The sequence below is a fragment of the Apium graveolens genome, chromosome 4 (genome assembly GCF_009905375.1).
Source record: "Apium graveolens cultivar Ventura chromosome 4, ASM990537v1, whole genome shotgun sequence".
In the NCBI taxonomy this organism is placed as follows: Eukaryota; Viridiplantae; Streptophyta; class Magnoliopsida; order Apiales; family Apiaceae; genus Apium; species Apium graveolens.
In genome coordinates this window covers 2,464,062-2,480,622 of record NC_133650.1, presented here as the reverse complement: position 1 = coordinate 2,480,622, position 16,561 = coordinate 2,464,062, and the positions used below count along the sequence as shown (strand labels likewise).

Genomic DNA, 16,561 nt, shown 5'->3' with positions numbered 1-16,561 from the left:
GAAATAAGAAAGGAAGGAGACTTACAGGTGAAGGGAAAAGGGACTGGGCGTTTAACGATGGATCACGAGGGAAGAAGAATATTTTCGTAAAAAATAATAATTTGGATAGTTAATAAATTTTGGAAGGCTGAAAATTTAAGTTACTAAGGTTAGGCTATTGTAATTCCTTATGTCTCGGCTTAAACAAAGGAGACATGCCATGCAGTGTGTTCACCTTTTTACCTAATTCCTACTCATAAGAGATCGCCATTCGGGCGGTCCGTGCGGTTCAGGCCGGCCGATCACAGGTTGGACACTCGAAACATGAACACTTAACACCTCTACTCATAACGTTCAAGTGGTTAAGAACTTATCCTCTATCATCCCAGATTTTGGGTTTGACCATTACTCATCCCGAGAATTTTAAGTGGTTTAAACCCGCCCAATTGACAATCTCTACTCATAATGCTCAAGTGGTTAAGAACTTATCCTCTATCATCTCAGATTTTGGGTTTGACCCTTACTCATCCCGAGAATTTCTTAGAACATGTACCTATTTGTAAGGTTATAAACCATATTTTTGTAAAAAAATAATCTCAAACCGTCTCCAACCATGCTAATATATCTGCGATTCTTAGGAAACGGTGAAAATGACGGGATATTACTAATATTTGAGGGATGCAGGGGCGGAGCTATGACAGAAAAATTAGTACGGATGAAAAATGGTATTGTACACAAGGGATGATTATAGGAGCAATTTCCATTGAATGTTCCTCTTTACAATTTTGCAGCTACCTTTGGGTGACTGCAACTGATACCCAGATACAATTTAAGAGAAATGCAGCATTTTTTGATTGCTTAATGTTAAAATGGCTTGTTATAAGCTCATCACTCAAACCAAGGTTTTGTGAAATAGAGAAGTTGCTACTAAATTGCCAACTAAATTGGAGCTTCAGAGCCCACATTTCACATGCATATTCAGGACGTGCTACAAACCTCTCAAACACGTAAGGTTTCTGCACAACAAACAATGCACAGACCGAATGATAATGTCTAACTAGAGAATATGAAGTCTAGCATTGTAACAATCAGAAGATTCTACGAGATCTTGCAGCCAACATCATCCCAATAATCGTACGTTTTGAGCAGGCATGTGTCTTGCACGGGCTAAGGAGCATGTTATTTTAACTATTTTACATTATGAAATAGAAAGCAAAACTACAAATCGTTGAAGAACTGCCTTTGCTTACAAACAACCAAGTCAGATCTTTGACATCCTGCAATAAGTCAATAAAATCGTTCAACTTGAGCAAAACCAGAAGCATAAATTCCTGCCTGTGGCACGTGTCAAGTGGGAAGAGGAAAAAAATCTCACACAAAAAACAGAACAATGCTCAGTTGATTACGCATTAAAAACGGAATACTGGATATTTTCTTTTACAAACTCATAGACCAGTAATTTTAAGTTCAAAATTTACCACTAATCCTCATAATCTCCAGAATGCTCCAAGAGGTAGTTGATTGCCAATTCCTCATTGCGCTCACAAGCCAAAAAGGCTTCAATGACAAGGGCTCTATCAAACCCCATGGCTTCAAGCTGAATTCATCACACACACACACACACACAGTTAGAGAATAAGAGGAAAAAAATATAAACAAATAAAAAAAGTCACCAGCTGCAAATGGAATTCAGCTTGATAACATTTGAAGAAATGAATAAAGAGACGGGAGAGAGTTTATTAGGTAACAGTTCAACACATACTCGTTCAATGGCCTCCTGCTCAGCTGGAGTTACACTAATTGCAAGGGGTGTGTCCTCCTCAGGCTGATCAAATAAATTCCTGCAGAAAAAAAAAAACTCTCATCTAGATTAGCATGCAACCTCAAATCTAGATTAAGACCACATCTTTTAGCCATTATTCCAAGAAAAAGCTTAAGGCTAAAGCTAATAGACTCCATGTACTTGATGAATTCGAGTGCTAAAGTGAAATAACCTATGTGAACATGTCATTAAATTAAATTGACCATATTGTAAGATTTGTGGCTCAGAAAAACTCACCCTTCAGAAGCGTTGACGGGTTCATTAACTAAATCAAGAAATTCTGCATGATTTTCCTGAATAAGTCTTAAAATTTCAGGATTTTGCTTCCCCAACTCCTGAAGCATGGGCTGTACAGAAGCCAAAGCTTACAGCCACTTCCACTAAGAAAATTCAAAAAAATGAGAAATATCATGGTATCTGCATGTACCTCTAAAATATGGGGGTTTGTTTGTACCATCGAACGTAGAGCTTGGAACTGGAGCATAAAAAAAAGAAGCATGAGACGTGCTACGCACATATACAATTCAAAAATTTGCTGAACTTTCTTAGACATCAAACAATTTGAAAATTATGAATCTATGAAGTTCAAAGACAATGAGTCCCAAAATTATAGAATAAATAGCATAGCACAGCTCACAAGTAATAACAAAGTCAAGTCACCCGATTTTAATTTCTGACTATATACCAATAGAAGCTAACAATACCTTTTCGATTAAAATGTAGCATAGAGCAATACTCACCTGCTGGTTATTCCTAAGGAAATCAAGGGACCCAAGACCACCTCCAGTTGCGCCTGACAGATTTTCCTAATGAATTGCACTTGTAACATTATAACCTACGGAAATTGGTCAAAACAATAAATCCTAGCTAGAAGTATATAATTCAAACCTGAGGGAACATATCTAATGGAGATATATTAGGTGATGTCGAGGCTGGTGAAGCTCCTGCTGTAACTGAAGGCATTTGAATGTCTGACAAGGCAATTTCAGCTGTTTCGGGAATGCCCTGATAAGTAGGTTTCATAAGTTCGTGATCACAATAAATAAGCTAGAACACATACACACTCAATAATTCAAAACTGAAGCAGAAACAAAATAGCTCAAGCATACAGAATACAGATAGTCCACAGCTCTCTCTGGATTGTTATAAGCCGCTCGAAGTGCACGGGTTACAGTTTCTTTATCCCACATGCCACCACCTATATCCATTATATGTTGAACTGTTTGCTCAAAATTAGGGTCAGCAACTACATTAGAAGTAGCTTGGCCATATGTAACAGGAGCACTGCAGTACAAAAAGAATAACAATGAATCCAAACCCTTATACGAAGTCATTTAGTCATTTATGCAATCCAAAACATCAAAACAAACACTATAGGAAGCCAACTAGCCAAGAGGTATGGGAGGCTATTAAAAATACTAACTAAAAGTCTAAAACATGGCATGACAGAAGCTGATGCCTTGCAACATGTGTTAATAAATTTAATTTTTAAATCCAACTTAACAAATGTGTAAACCTCAAAGTAAAGGTTTTACTTACATGGCTGAAGGACCTTCCGTTGCTGGGCTAGTATTAGAGATGGGCGCTGGTGGTGGTGGTGGTGGCGGTGCAGGCTGTTTATGAATTTAGGTAAATCAGAGGCTTGACATGACATAATCTAACGTGGCATAATGAAGCAGAAATAAAAATAAAAAACCAAGTACCTGAGTAGATGATATACTACTTGAGCTCGTACTTTTAGTCTGCCATTAAAGCATGTGGACACAGAGATTATGATACATAAAGTAAACTATGAAAATTACATAAATCTTCATATTATTATATCCATGTCCCAAAATGTTGCTTACCTTGCTTAACATCATAACAAGAAACCCATCCTCAGAGACGTCGTTCTCGGCTAATGAGCTCTCGTCTTTCAACACCTTCCCACTGTAAATCAGTATTTGTTGCCCACATGGGTAATTGTCTTTCCCTTGTATGTCTTCTATAATTTTCTTAACAGCCATAATCTACGACAAGCAAATTACATGTCAATACCCGAATCAACCATCCAGATCTCTAAACGATGAAAATTAAAACCCCCAAGGAGGACTATCAAGTTGGACTTAAATCAAAACCAGGATAAGGCTTTATTAACGACCTAAAAGAAGCAAGCTAGTAAGCTACATCCATATGCACCAGTTTAACAGATACAAATACCCCATAAAATCCCTTAAATCTACTTCATTTTAAAGGTTAATAGACTACACGAAAGTGTATCGGTGAGTAAGTAAATTATCTTTCCAGAAAATTAACAGCATTTCACCTCTTTAATTCGTCTAAACCGGTGTAAATATCATCAATTTTAACTAATTGCAACAAAATCATACTACATAATTACATCATTGCCTCGTCAAACTAATCAAACACTTTTAGCATTGGACACCATAAACCAAAAAACAGTAATCAGTTTAACATATACAAATACCCCATAAAATCCCTTAAATGTAATTCATTTTAAAGGTTAAATTATCTTTCCACAAAATTTCCCTTTTTAATTCGTCTAAACCAGTGTAAATGTTCTAAAATTTAACTAATCCCAACTAAATCATCCTACGTAACTACATCATTGCCTCGTCAACCTAATCAAACACTTTTAACACATCAACCTAATCAAACACTTTGAACACATTGAACACCATAAACCAATTAAACACTAATTCATCCCCAAATTCTTCTAATTAGCTTCCAAAACACCAACCCTAACAGTGCTAATTTATCGAAAATAATAAATTAATAAGCATACATTATAGTGCCAATTAATAAAAATGCATGTATACATATAAATGAAATCAGTAACACTACAAATAGAAAACACACACACAAGATAAGTGTGTGTGTATAATTTCGAGAAGGTGACTTACAGTATCGGTAGATTGAACCCTAATTTCGAATTGGCTACCTTTCAAAGTCTTGATTGTAAGCTTCATTTCTGAGAAAATTATGATTTTGAAAGGCTGCGATTTTGAATTTAAAGCCCTAATTTACTATGAAATGAACGTTAAAATAAAACTTTTGATTTTGATAAATTAGAGTTTTTTACAAAGTTAGAAAAAAAAATCAAAATGTACCATATAAAAATATTTTTGTTTTATAAAAGTAATGGCTCACAGCCTACCATTTTAAGTTGTTTATCAATTTAAGTGAAGGTTTGGATTTTATTTTATGGGATATTAAATATCTTTGTTTTTAAATTTTAAATTTAGGAGAATAGTACTTACATGTTTGATTAGTTGTAGGTATATTTGTTAAATTTAAATTTTTATATATAAAACATTACACCACTTCTTATTATACGAAAGAATGTACCTTTTTATTTTTGTAAACATTTAATTTATTTTTATGAATAATGTAAAACTTTGTTTTCTCCAAAATATATGTAAAAAGAATGTACCAAAAAATAGTAAGAAATATGTAGAGATCATTTACTGTTTTTATTTTCGAACACATGAAATTATGTTTATAATGATTTTCAATTACTTAACCATATCAATTTTGTTTTTTAATAAAAAATGATATCATTAAAGATAAATAAAAAAGAATATATAATTTTCAATTTTCATTTTAGTTATCAAATATTTAACTCCACCTATTTTTTCATATCATAATTTCATTTTATTTAATTTGATTAATTGATAGTGCATAAAGTATAATTAATAATTCATTTTATCGGATCACAACCCAACTTTAATAAATTTAATTGATTGATATCATAGTAGACTAACTTGTTTACTTGCATTTTAGCAAAAAAAATGAAAAATTTGTTCAAGATCGTGACATGTTTTCGGTACATTATCAACTTTTAACTGTTTATGATCAAAAGATTTATTACTTAAATTGAAATAAAAGAATCTATTTAATCAATACCGTATATATGTCTTATATATAATTCAATGTAGCCTTTCACAAGGTGGTAAAAAAAATTGATTGTGAACTAATTATATTTGTTTTATATTTGTTTGCTTGCCTTTTCACAAAAGAAAATGAAAAATTGTTATAAATGGTAGTGATGTACGACATGTTTTCGGTTCCCAAATGTTTACATTTGGGTGGGGCGCGGAGTTTAAGAAAAAATGATAAAATAGTGGAGGAAAGTTAAAAAAGTGAGTAAAGTAGTGGGACCGATTAATATTATATGTATAAAGTGGGTATAATGGAGAGAAGTAGTGGATGTAGTTATTTTAAAAATTATAAAAACCTTACTATTTTTGGAAAGTTTTGAAATGTAAACAATTGGATGGGACATCCAAAAAAAGAAAGTGTAAACAAATGGGAGGGACAGAGGGAGTAATTTATTATGATCAGAGCATTTATTACTTCAATTGAAAGAACAGAATCTGATTCAACCTCCACTGTTGGTAGGTCATAGATAGAAGCCAATGCAACCCTTCATGAAGTGATATTGTTGGTGTTTCAGTTGTGCACAAAATCTTTACCGCAACAAAAAATGATCATGTAATATCAAACCTGTTAATTATATAATCTTATTAGGATCTTCCTTTAACATGATTTTAGATGAGTATGATATCATATGATTTTAGTGGAATCTTGCTCTCACAAGTTTTAAATGAGCTGGTTAGTCAAAATTATATCAGAGCCATCGATTGCTTCTACATTCAAGTTTAAAATTCACATCATCTTACGAGAAATAATTAGAGTCTCTCTACTCTCTTCCTCCTTTTAACCTTCGTTACCTTCTTATTTAATATATCTTATCCAAATTATATACAATATCGCATTCTATTTATTTCCAAGCCAAACGGGTTTCTGGTATAATTTGACACATTTTGAAGATCGAACTCTAAAATAGAAACAAAATCCTTTGGATTGATGGTCAAGTGGTTCTGGACTTCTGGATTATTTTATCAAGTGAACTGTAAAGCGTAAAGGCAAAGCATATATTTAGTTGATAGCAAAGCAGGCCCATCCAGGGCAGGCCCAACAGAATCGTATTAGTACAACTGTACAAGTAGTATATTTCAACTCTGATTCTCATAATATTGATTGGCGGGATTCCTGCATATCAACGTCTCCTTTTTGTTCCAGCGGCGATCCGATACCCTCGCTTCTCTTCACGGAGTGTGTGTGTTCTCTCTCTCTCTCTCTCTCTCATCTCTCTCTCTCTCTCTCTCTCTCTCTCTCTCTCGCTCTCGCTCTCGCTCTCTCTCTCTCTCTCTCTCTCTCTCTCTCTCTCTCTCCTCTCTCTCTCTCTCGCTCTCTCTCTCTCTCTCTCTCTCTCTCTCTCTCCTTCTATTAAATCATAATTATATTAATCTCCATACGTGGAAAATATAATATTTACTGATTGCTTCAATTAGCAGATTCTCGTGAGTGATATTAATCTCCCTTACGCGTACTAAATCTTCCCGATTATTACTTTAATTTAATCAGCTTTTTAATCATTTTTTGCAGAAATCTAAATCGAAATTGTAAGGCTCCTGTGAGCTGCATTCGATAATTATACCTCATAACTAATATATATAAGATTGGACTTATGGAGAAGAAGAAATTTCCAATCGGACCACAGAATTACACTCTGTATGAAGAGATAGGGCAAGGTGTGAGCGCTTCGGTTTTTCGAGCTCTCTGTATTCCTCTTAATGAGGTTGTTGCCGTGAAAATTCTTGATTTCGAGCGAGATAACTGTGATCTGGTAATTTATTGTTACTCTCCTGTTTTATGGATACATTTTACTCTATATTATGTTTACGTATGTGCAAATTTGATTTTGATCATATGTAAAAAGTGTGCTCTGATAACATTGACCTGAAAAATATTTGATTGTACGTGAAAATTGTGCTCCGATAACAATGACCAGAGAAAAATGTTAATTGCATTCGCGATCTTATTTTGTGCTAGTAAGTTGTTCGTATCTATAGTAACTTTTGAAATGTAGCCGAGGTGATCCCTCAACAGTAAAATAAGTAGAACTAAACTTGGGAGTCCAGAGTGTTTTTTTCTTCGGATATGATAGATTTAAGGTTATTTGAGATTAACTAAGATAGCACAGTCTGTAGTCTTTACATACTTGTGTTGGTACCAGTGTATGCTCCTTGAGGAATTATATATGTTATTTGTACAAGTTTACGGATGTTTGTAGAATACCAATTGGTTTGTTACGGAAAGTTTCCTATCAGAAATAAGACTAGGATGTTAAGTTCTTTGTTACATGAGAAAAAAATCTCACAGAATCAGAAAACTAGAAAGGCTGATAATCATTTGTCAACTATAATGGCAAATTTGCATCTTGAGGATGATCACTTAGAATGTACTAATAACTGAATTTTTTAACTATCGAATTATTAGAACTAAATTGCAAGTCCCAAGTTTTTCTCTTTGCTTTCTCCTTGATATGATGGATATATGGTTACTAGAGGCAAACTAAGATAGCTAGCACAGTCTGTACATACTTGTATTTGTACTAGTGCTTGCTCCTTTATGAATTTTATGTTGTTTGGACAAGTTTACGGATGTTTGTAGAGTACCAATTGGATTGTTCTGGAAAGTTTCATATCAGACAATCAGACTTAGCTGTTAAGTTCTTTGCTACATGGAGGTATTTGACTGTGCGAGAGTCCCTCATTTGGCAAAAAAAAGACCATAGCAAAATCAAAAGGCTTTTAATAATTTGTCAACTATATGGAAAATTTGCATCTCGAGGATGATCACTCAGAATGAAACTCTAATGTAAGCATAAGTAACCAAGCCGAACTTCCAATGTGTGTACATAACTGTTATTTATGCACTCATCATCATCAAGGATCAAACCTTGTTGGATGCAGTGTTTGTTGGGCTCAAGTAAAGGGAAAAATGTACAAAGCTTGAATATGCTGTCTGATGAATTACATTCCGTGATTGAATATTAAGCATGTTAATGATGATGCATCGGGTTTGGTTTTTATTTTTTTGCTCAAATTAGGGCTGAAACAAATTGCGCAGAAAAAGAACAGCATACATGTGCTCTAGTAATTCTAGAGCAACTGGGAATTTTTAAATTACAATTGGTGGTTGAAAGTGACTTTATGATAACTATGATGGCTTTATGAGTAGGAGATGATTGCTGTTATGCGACTGCTGATTATATGTAATATACAGTTCATTTTTTGTTGGTTTTTGTTCTCAGAACAGCGTATCGCGTGAAGCTCAAATAATGAACCTGGTAGACCATCCTAATGTTCTCAAGTCACACTGCTCTTTCGTCAGTGATCATAATTTATGGGTCATCATGCCATATATGGCTGGTGGCTCTTGTCTTCACATATTGAAGGCTGCATATCCAGAGGGATTTCAGGAGGTTGTCATTGCTACAATAATGCGCGAGGTACTTAAAGCTCTAGAGTATCTACATCATCATGGCCATATCCACCGAGATGTCAAAGTAAGTACTATGTTCGTCAAGCATAGTTATTATGTGCTGAAAATATAGTTTTCGAAGCAGAGTTTTGTTGAGATATGCATTGGCTCTCTAATTTGCTTTATTGATATATAAACATTTCTCTAAAACGGAGAACAGTTCACATGACTTAAACACTACAGTTTAAAATTTAAGTACATAATCAGTGATTTTCGCGGTTGGTTTATTAAACTGTCTTGTACATGTTCCAGTTCTTCAAAAATTTTAATGTAAACTTCGAAATGGAAAAGTAACGGTTCTGCTTCTTATTCACTAGTCAAAATTAATATGACACTTATTTTTCCTATGTTTATCAAAGGCTGGAAATGTGCTCATCGACACTCGTGGTGCAATTAAGTTGGGGGATTTTGGGGTATCTGCCTGCTTATTTGATTCGGGTGATAGGCAACGTACAAGGAATACCTTTGTGGGGACTCCTTGCTGGTATGGTGTTCTCTGTTTTATGCTATTGTTGATTCCATTTTTTTTCTAGCCTAAGTTGGTGATTATTATATTAAGCTTAGCATTAATGTTAAAGATTTTATAAGAGTTGGGTCAACAAATGATAAAAACATAGCATATGTTCTAACTGGAGGATATTTTGACTTCTAGGATGGCACCTGAGGTTATGGAGCAAGTGCACGGATATGACTTTAAGTCCGTATCTTGGTTCCAGCTCTTCACTATCTTATTCAATATGGGTTCTTTAGTACTTAAGCTTTATGTTTGACAATTATGTTTGACAATCATTTAGGGCCGATATCTGGTCTTTTGGTATAACTGCTTTGGAGCTTGCTCATGGCCATGCTCCTTTTTCAAAGTATCCACCAATGAAGGTACTTTTAATTTCGATGTGCGTGCGCACTTGTGTGTGTGTGGATATATATATATATATATGCTTATCTTGTCTGATTATGATAGAGTATGATGTTCCAAAATTATACATAATTTAAAAATAGAAGTTCATATGTTAGGTTTTGCTAATGACCTTGCAAAATGCGCCACCTGGCCTTGATTATGAAAGGGACAGGAAGTTCTCCAAGGTATATAGACATATAGGATTATTATATATATTTATGAACTATAATGCTAATAATGATAATGTCTCTCTAATTTTGCTTTTGTTCTAATCCTTTCTCATCAGTCTTTCAAGCAAATGATTGCTAGTTGCCTGGTCAAAGATCCTACAAAACGGCCTTCTGCAAAAAAATTGTTAAAGCATGCTTTTTTCAAGCAAGCTAGATCACATGATTATATAGCACGAAAACTCTTGGAAGGGCTGCCAGCACTGGGGGATCGTATTCAGCAGCTTAAGGTTGGTCTACATTTTGCTGGGATGATCGGATGAACTGATAAGCTGTCATGATGTTTGAAGATCTTTGATTTGCAATTGAGGGTCTTTTTTTAACACAATTAACGAAAATCGTTACTATTCACAGAGAAAGGAAGAAGATATGCTTGCACAGAAAAAAATTCCAGATGGACAAAAGGAGGAAATATCACAGGTTCAAACTTTTTCCTTGAGAACTTAATCCAATAAAAAGTGTCACTAAATTAGCTAACATATTTTTGCCTCTCTCTGGAATAAAATGCATTTCTTTTGTTATACTACTAGTTATGTATGTTTACCCTTGACTAACATATCTTATCAGGAAATTTAATGTATAGAAAGCTATATCTGATTGTTAATAGCATCTGTTGACAATTTTTTTTATTGTTATCCCTGTTAATCATAAAATGTCAGTGTGTGCTATTAAGCACATAAAAAATCACGTGAGAGATCATTCAATCGAAGTATGCTTTCACAATGCAATATTTTTGGCATAGAAATTGCCAAGAAATAGGGTAAAAAATCTTTTTCGTTGATAATAGTGTCATACTCTCCTAAGATTTATTTAGGTAAGTATCTTTAAAAACCTGTTTGCAGTCTACTCATCATCTAGTGGTGACATGTTTACTTGGGTGTCATGGAATATTTAAGCTGGATCATGGATCGAGTTTGCCAGAAGTTTATTATTTCATTATTTGTGCTACCAATAATTAAGTGTTTTTCAAAATTATAAACCTCTGCAGAATGAATATAAACGAGGGATAAGTGGGTGGGATTTTAACTTGGAGGATGTGAAGGCTCAAGCTTCCTTGGTATAGCAATTTGTACATATCTTCTGCTCATTTTCTTTTATGTGTTATATTACATAATTATATTTATAAGAAAGCAAATGTTTTACACTTTATTAGATCCCTGATGAGGACATTATACCTGATAAAGAAGTAGGAGAAAGCTCAAATGCCCTTCCTGGGCCCGATATGCAAGAGCAAGAAAAGCAACTTCGTTATCAGCATTCTTCTTTGAGCCTATCTTCTGAAGCTGTAGAATCAGTATGTTGATACTCTATTGTTGGTCTCTGGTGGCATATAAGTATGATTAAGATTATTTTGTCTAATAATGCTATGCTTCACAGGAAGATAACAACCTGATTCAAAATCCAATTCCTGCTTCTTCACCAGTCGACTCAACAGGAACCATCATGTATGTTGTTCTATTGCTGATGTTTTATGATTTCTGAGATGTGCTGTTACTCCACACTGTCTTACATTTATCAATTAAAAACCCGATTGCAAGAGTATTTTTATTGAGTTGCCTTGTTTTTGTTCCAGAAATAATAGTGAGAAATCCGATAATGAGACAATCCTGGTAAGTGAATACCAGGGACTGCCTGTATCTGAAAATAATTCTCCCAGCAATGACAATCTCACTGAGAGCAGTTTGGCTGGAAAACCCGAGTCAGAAAAAATTTCCCATTCAAGGAAGGGAAGTTTTTCTGGAAGCATTGCGGTTCCAGAGATAGTTCTTTCAGCTAGAAAAGTTGACAGGTATGCTAATTCATGAATATGAGGACAGCTGGTGGAAACATATCTCAACTGTTCTACTGTAAGAACATACTAAACAGTACCACTGTATTGGCATTATTGACTTGTCGTTGGCCTATTAAATCATTTTAATCTAAAGGGAATCTTAGAATTGCCCTATAATTCGGGCCATAAATGAACGATATTTCATTTATTTTCTTATCTCAAGCCACATTCAGAGTTGTGATAAATACATAATTTGTAGGTAAAATTGTCGCTTTTGCCTTGGGTAAATGTGAAAATTATTCTAGACCATTATGATTGGAAGTGTTATGATCTTATTTTCTCACTTATTATACAGTCTTTCACTTTGAATAATATGTTCTTTGCTACTGTTGGCGTCACTTAGAAATGTTATAATTCACTACCATGCTTCCATTTTCTACTGTTTTACTTTCTTTATTGATATAATCTATTGATAGTAATTAATCTGGTATTTAGTGACAAGACGAAAAGCCTTTTTAGGAGCTTATCGAATATGAATGGACCTCCTGTTTTCACTGACGATTCATCATGTGAAAGTGTTTCTAAAGCTTCCAAAACATCAGGTGAGCAATAGTCTTTATTTGTTGGCTTCAGAGAAATGTTTTAATGCAAATTAAAATAAATATATGTTATTCCCTGAAGAGGTAATATTATGAAACAATTGAACTGGAGTTCTATGTTTATTTTAGGAAGTAGTGAAGAGCAAGATGAGAAGGGTAAACCAGTTGTTCAACAAAGAGGACGATTCAAGGTTACTTCTGAAAATGTTGATGTCGAAAAGGTACTTACATAGTTACATTCTACCTATATTTTCTGGAAAATTTATAATATCTTAAAAAATAGGTTATAGTATTTTATGAATTTCTAATAGGTTTCGGCTGCTCCATCACCTGCTTTGCAAAAGAGTATCAGCATGCAGGTTAGTATTAGTGTCAAAAACTTATGTTGTGATTATAAACGAGGTAAATGTGAAATACTCTAATAGTCTAATTTCTGTGCTGCAATCTGATGATACATTATTTCTATTGCACAAAAATGTTCACCGAGGTGCACTGGATATGTTTAGTTTGATTTTATATCCTTTGAAGTTATGATGAACAATTACACAAATGCAAATTTAGAGGGGGTATTTTTGTTGGCTTGTTAATGAGTCTTACAAAACCCATTTGAAATTGAATGTTAACTTCAATATTTTAATGCAACATTCGTTCTGCTTGTTTCTATCAATAAGCCTGGTTGCCCACCCAATCATTAGGTAGTCGAATCCTGATCTACTATACCATATTAGTGTAATAAAAACTATTAATTGCTCGTAATGATGCAACATAGGATGCAATAATCATAAAGATTTAAATATTGGTTATGATATAGAATGAGGGCTAGCATCTATTTATATATTCTCACTTTGCTCATTGCATAGAATCTATGATACCGTGTAGGTGATTTCTCAGCACCCAAGCATTTGTCTACCATCACCATCAAATGCAACATCACTGAACCATCTGGGGCATTCACTCTTTCCAGCGCTGCAGTCTGTTTTGCAAACAAATATCCTTCAAAGGGTACGCGTCAACTACATATGTTCCCGTAAACTCTTTTTGATAAAATTCAAAGTTTCTTTCATCTTCTTTGCAGGAGGGCATTCTCAGTCTAATGAAGCAGCTCTCTGATGGTGACTCTTCAGGTTTGGACATCTACTAGTGTGTGACCATGCTTGTAATTACATTTCATATTGTTTTTTATTGCTTTTAGCTGTTCATGGAGTAGACGGTGGAACCTCGACATGTGCAACCGGGACAGATAAATCTTCGGTATGTAAAATTGATGCTTGCCTAATTTGCTATTTCAGTTTTACATTTACCACATTTCTCTTCCCAGTGTTTTCTTCCTTTTTCTTACGGTTACATTACTAATATCCGGATAAAGAATGAAAAGTTGAGTAATTGTACTATATCTACAAGCTAATGCTAGCACCTATGTTTAGGGCCTGCCATCACATAGTTACACAGAGTGCGGGGTTAGGTTAAAATGTAATTCAAGAATGTCTTACTTGTTTTTTTCTATTAATTTGTTATGATTTAGTTCTTCGAACTGACCGATCCAAACCATCGAAACTGTTTTTTTACTGTTTATATGTGATTTGGTTTGGTAATGGTTTAAAATATTGAAAACTACTGTAATTGTTTTTGGTTCCGTTTTTTTACCTCTAAATTGGCCGAACTAGCCGAACCTTTAAATATGTGTAACAAAGCTAATCTTATCAACCTCTTTTGGAAAGACAATCTGAATGACTGTATATTTTGATCATCAATAAATTTGTAACGGCAATCTTGATGTTTGCTTATAATTTTTTTTTTTTCGGAATGTTTGCTTATAATTTGTTAACTCTGTTTGCAGCTGGAAGTGGCTCATGATAGGGAAAAGGAGTTGCTTAGTGAAGTAACTGATCTGCAATGGAGGTAAATATGTGTGTGTGACATCCTGTTAATATTTCCGTTGTTCAGAAGTTAAATTACACAACCATTTCTGTGTTTCTATAGGCTCATTTGTGCCCAAGAAGAGCTTAAGAAGCATAGAACAGAAAATGCCCAGGTTTACATTTAATCATTAAACAAGTATACTGTACTATTTTTCGAAACTTTGACTTGATATCTAATTTGTATGTGCTCTCACTTCTCAGGTATGATTCCTGCAACGCAGATTTGATTGGTATAAAAACTGAAGAAAAAATATAATGACGAAGAGATAATTTTAATTTTAGAGATTTGCGCATTCTTGATTGTAGTTTTTTTTTTTAATTACAGTAGTTGATAATTTAGTGAAGTAGCCAAATTTTATTTGTAAATGGTAGTCAAAGTAACTGTTTTTCATTCACATATCAAATTTTTAAGGAGGATGCTGTGAAGGGAACTTTGAACAATGGCCATTGATACCTCAGAAAGTAGTTAAGTTGAAAGAGATCATTAAAAATTGTCCATTTAATTTAAGTTTGTCGTAGGTACTGCATATTTGACTGTTCTTTGTAATTTTTGTTTTTTCTCAATTTTTTTAAAATATATTCCTCGATTAAGAAGCTGCTATGCTTCACTAACCTCTCCTCTAACTTACAGATTTATTCAATTTCATTTGTAACACTTTTCCTGTTTCCAAGATTTTATTAGATTTTAGGCTATTCTATTTTTAAACATTCGTCGCTCCAAAGATTATTGTAGTGATCAAGTGTTTAGAGGTGTTTTGTTAATGACTAATGTGATCAGTAAACAAAATCGTAATCTTAAACTTAATTGATAATATTTGAATTAATAATTTAATAGTGTGAAATAAAAATATATAAATCAAATCTATCATAATTTTTGGATTTTCATTTTATTATCATTTCCATTAAGCCGTTCATATATATTTGCATACCACTATTTTCTCCATGGTTAGTTGGCAGTTTGCCGCGACGACCACGTGTCTCTGGAATTTGCGCATCTACACTAATCAATCACACAATATTGGAGGGACATTACTTCTGCGTTTCGAATTATCCATTTTCATGATCTTTTATGTTTTTAGAAGATGTTTACGACATTACCTATTGAGAGATTAATACATACGGGTCGAATTTTCATTGGTCGAATTTAGTGATCATGAATGTGCACCACCTTAGTCTTTGTCATATTCTCGCATCATTGATTTGAACTTTAAGAAGATATTTTATGGACACTTTTAAGATATGACTAATCTAAATGTTGAAACATTATCACTAAAAATACTTATCACAACAACTTAACATGTAAATATTGAAATTCGATGGCTCGATAGATAAAATAATATTCTAACTGTCAAGGCAAATGGGACAGTCCCTTTACAAATGAGACAGGGTATGAGACAGTCTCAATTACACTGCAGAAAATAAATAACAGAAATAAAATGCAGAATGCTGAAAACTGAAAAGAAAAAAACACCAGAAGTTTTCACTTGGTTCGGCCCCTACACTTAGTCTATGGCCTACATCCAAGTCCCCATGCCAACTAGCATAGAGAATGTATTATATCAACTTTAATAAAAGAACTTACAATCTTTTCCTTGATTACAAATATAGCACCTGAAAGAAACCCTTTCCCAAGCTACCTTGCTACCTAGCCCACTGCTATTCCTTAGCCTTCTAGCTACCTTGCTATACTTTGAAATCAAGCTTGCCACAACCCGGCACAAAGTTGATATGAATACACAAGTATAAGAATAAACAAATTGATTACAACTCAAACTAGGTTTCTTGTTTTTCTGGATATGAATATCTCGGGTATGAAACAAGAAAATGATTTCAGATGATGAAAGATTCTCGTGAAAGTGTTAGCTACAAATCTGAAATGAAGAGTTGTATTTATAAGCAAAGTTCTAACAGATTTATTTTCAAACACAAGATAAGATTGGAAGATAAGTTTGTT

At 33.8% G+C, this 16,561-nt stretch overlaps 2 protein-coding genes across 6 annotated transcripts; one reads left to right on the top strand and one right to left on the bottom strand.

Moving 5' to 3' along the window:
* Window positions 1–911: 911 nt before the first annotated feature.
* On the bottom strand, window positions 912–4,859 carry LOC141717449 (ubiquitin receptor RAD23b-like). Its single transcript, XM_074519519.1, has 12 exons — window positions 4,705–4,859; window positions 3,649–3,810; window positions 3,505–3,543; window positions 3,341–3,414; window positions 2,911–3,085; window positions 2,690–2,806; window positions 2,542–2,607; window positions 2,229–2,276; window positions 2,039–2,148; window positions 1,742–1,820; window positions 1,458–1,576; window positions 912–1,256 (listed from the first exon to the last, which is right to left on the bottom strand). The coding sequence occupies exons 1-11, from the start codon at window positions 4,768–4,770 to the stop codon at window positions 1,460–1,462; spliced, it is 1,053 nt and encodes a 350-aa protein (XP_074375620.1). The 5' UTR covers window positions 4,771–4,859; the 3' UTR covers window positions 912–1,256; window positions 1,458–1,459.
* A 1,972-nt stretch (window positions 4,860–6,831) lies between these two features.
* On the top strand, window positions 6,832–15,676 carry LOC141717448 (uncharacterized). Of its 5 annotated transcripts, none has more exons than XM_074519517.1 (22): window positions 6,832–6,923; window positions 7,253–7,493; window positions 8,964–9,218; window positions 9,553–9,677; window positions 9,846–9,890; window positions 9,988–10,069; window positions 10,208–10,276; window positions 10,378–10,548; window positions 10,673–10,738; window positions 11,307–11,375; window positions 11,472–11,612; window positions 11,696–11,763; window positions 11,892–12,107; window positions 12,609–12,691; window positions 12,818–12,909; window positions 13,000–13,047; window positions 13,568–13,690; window positions 13,764–13,812; window positions 13,881–13,939; window positions 14,526–14,587; window positions 14,669–14,720; window positions 15,558–15,676. In XM_074519517.1, exons 2-22 carry the CDS (start codon window positions 7,335–7,337, stop codon window positions 15,609–15,611), a joined length of 2,088 nt encoding a protein of 695 aa, XP_074375618.1. In that variant the 5' UTR covers window positions 6,832–6,923; window positions 7,253–7,334; the 3' UTR covers window positions 15,612–15,676. The 5 variants fall into 5 exon arrangements, with proteins under 5 accessions (XP_074375618.1, XP_074375615.1, XP_074375617.1 ...); XM_074519514.1 differs by having other exon boundaries at window positions 12,585–12,691; window positions 15,558–15,670; XM_074519516.1 differs by lacking the exon at window positions 15,558–15,676 and adding an exon at window positions 15,020–15,098 and having other exon boundaries at window positions 12,585–12,691.
* Window positions 15,677–16,561: the final 885 nt, after the last annotated feature.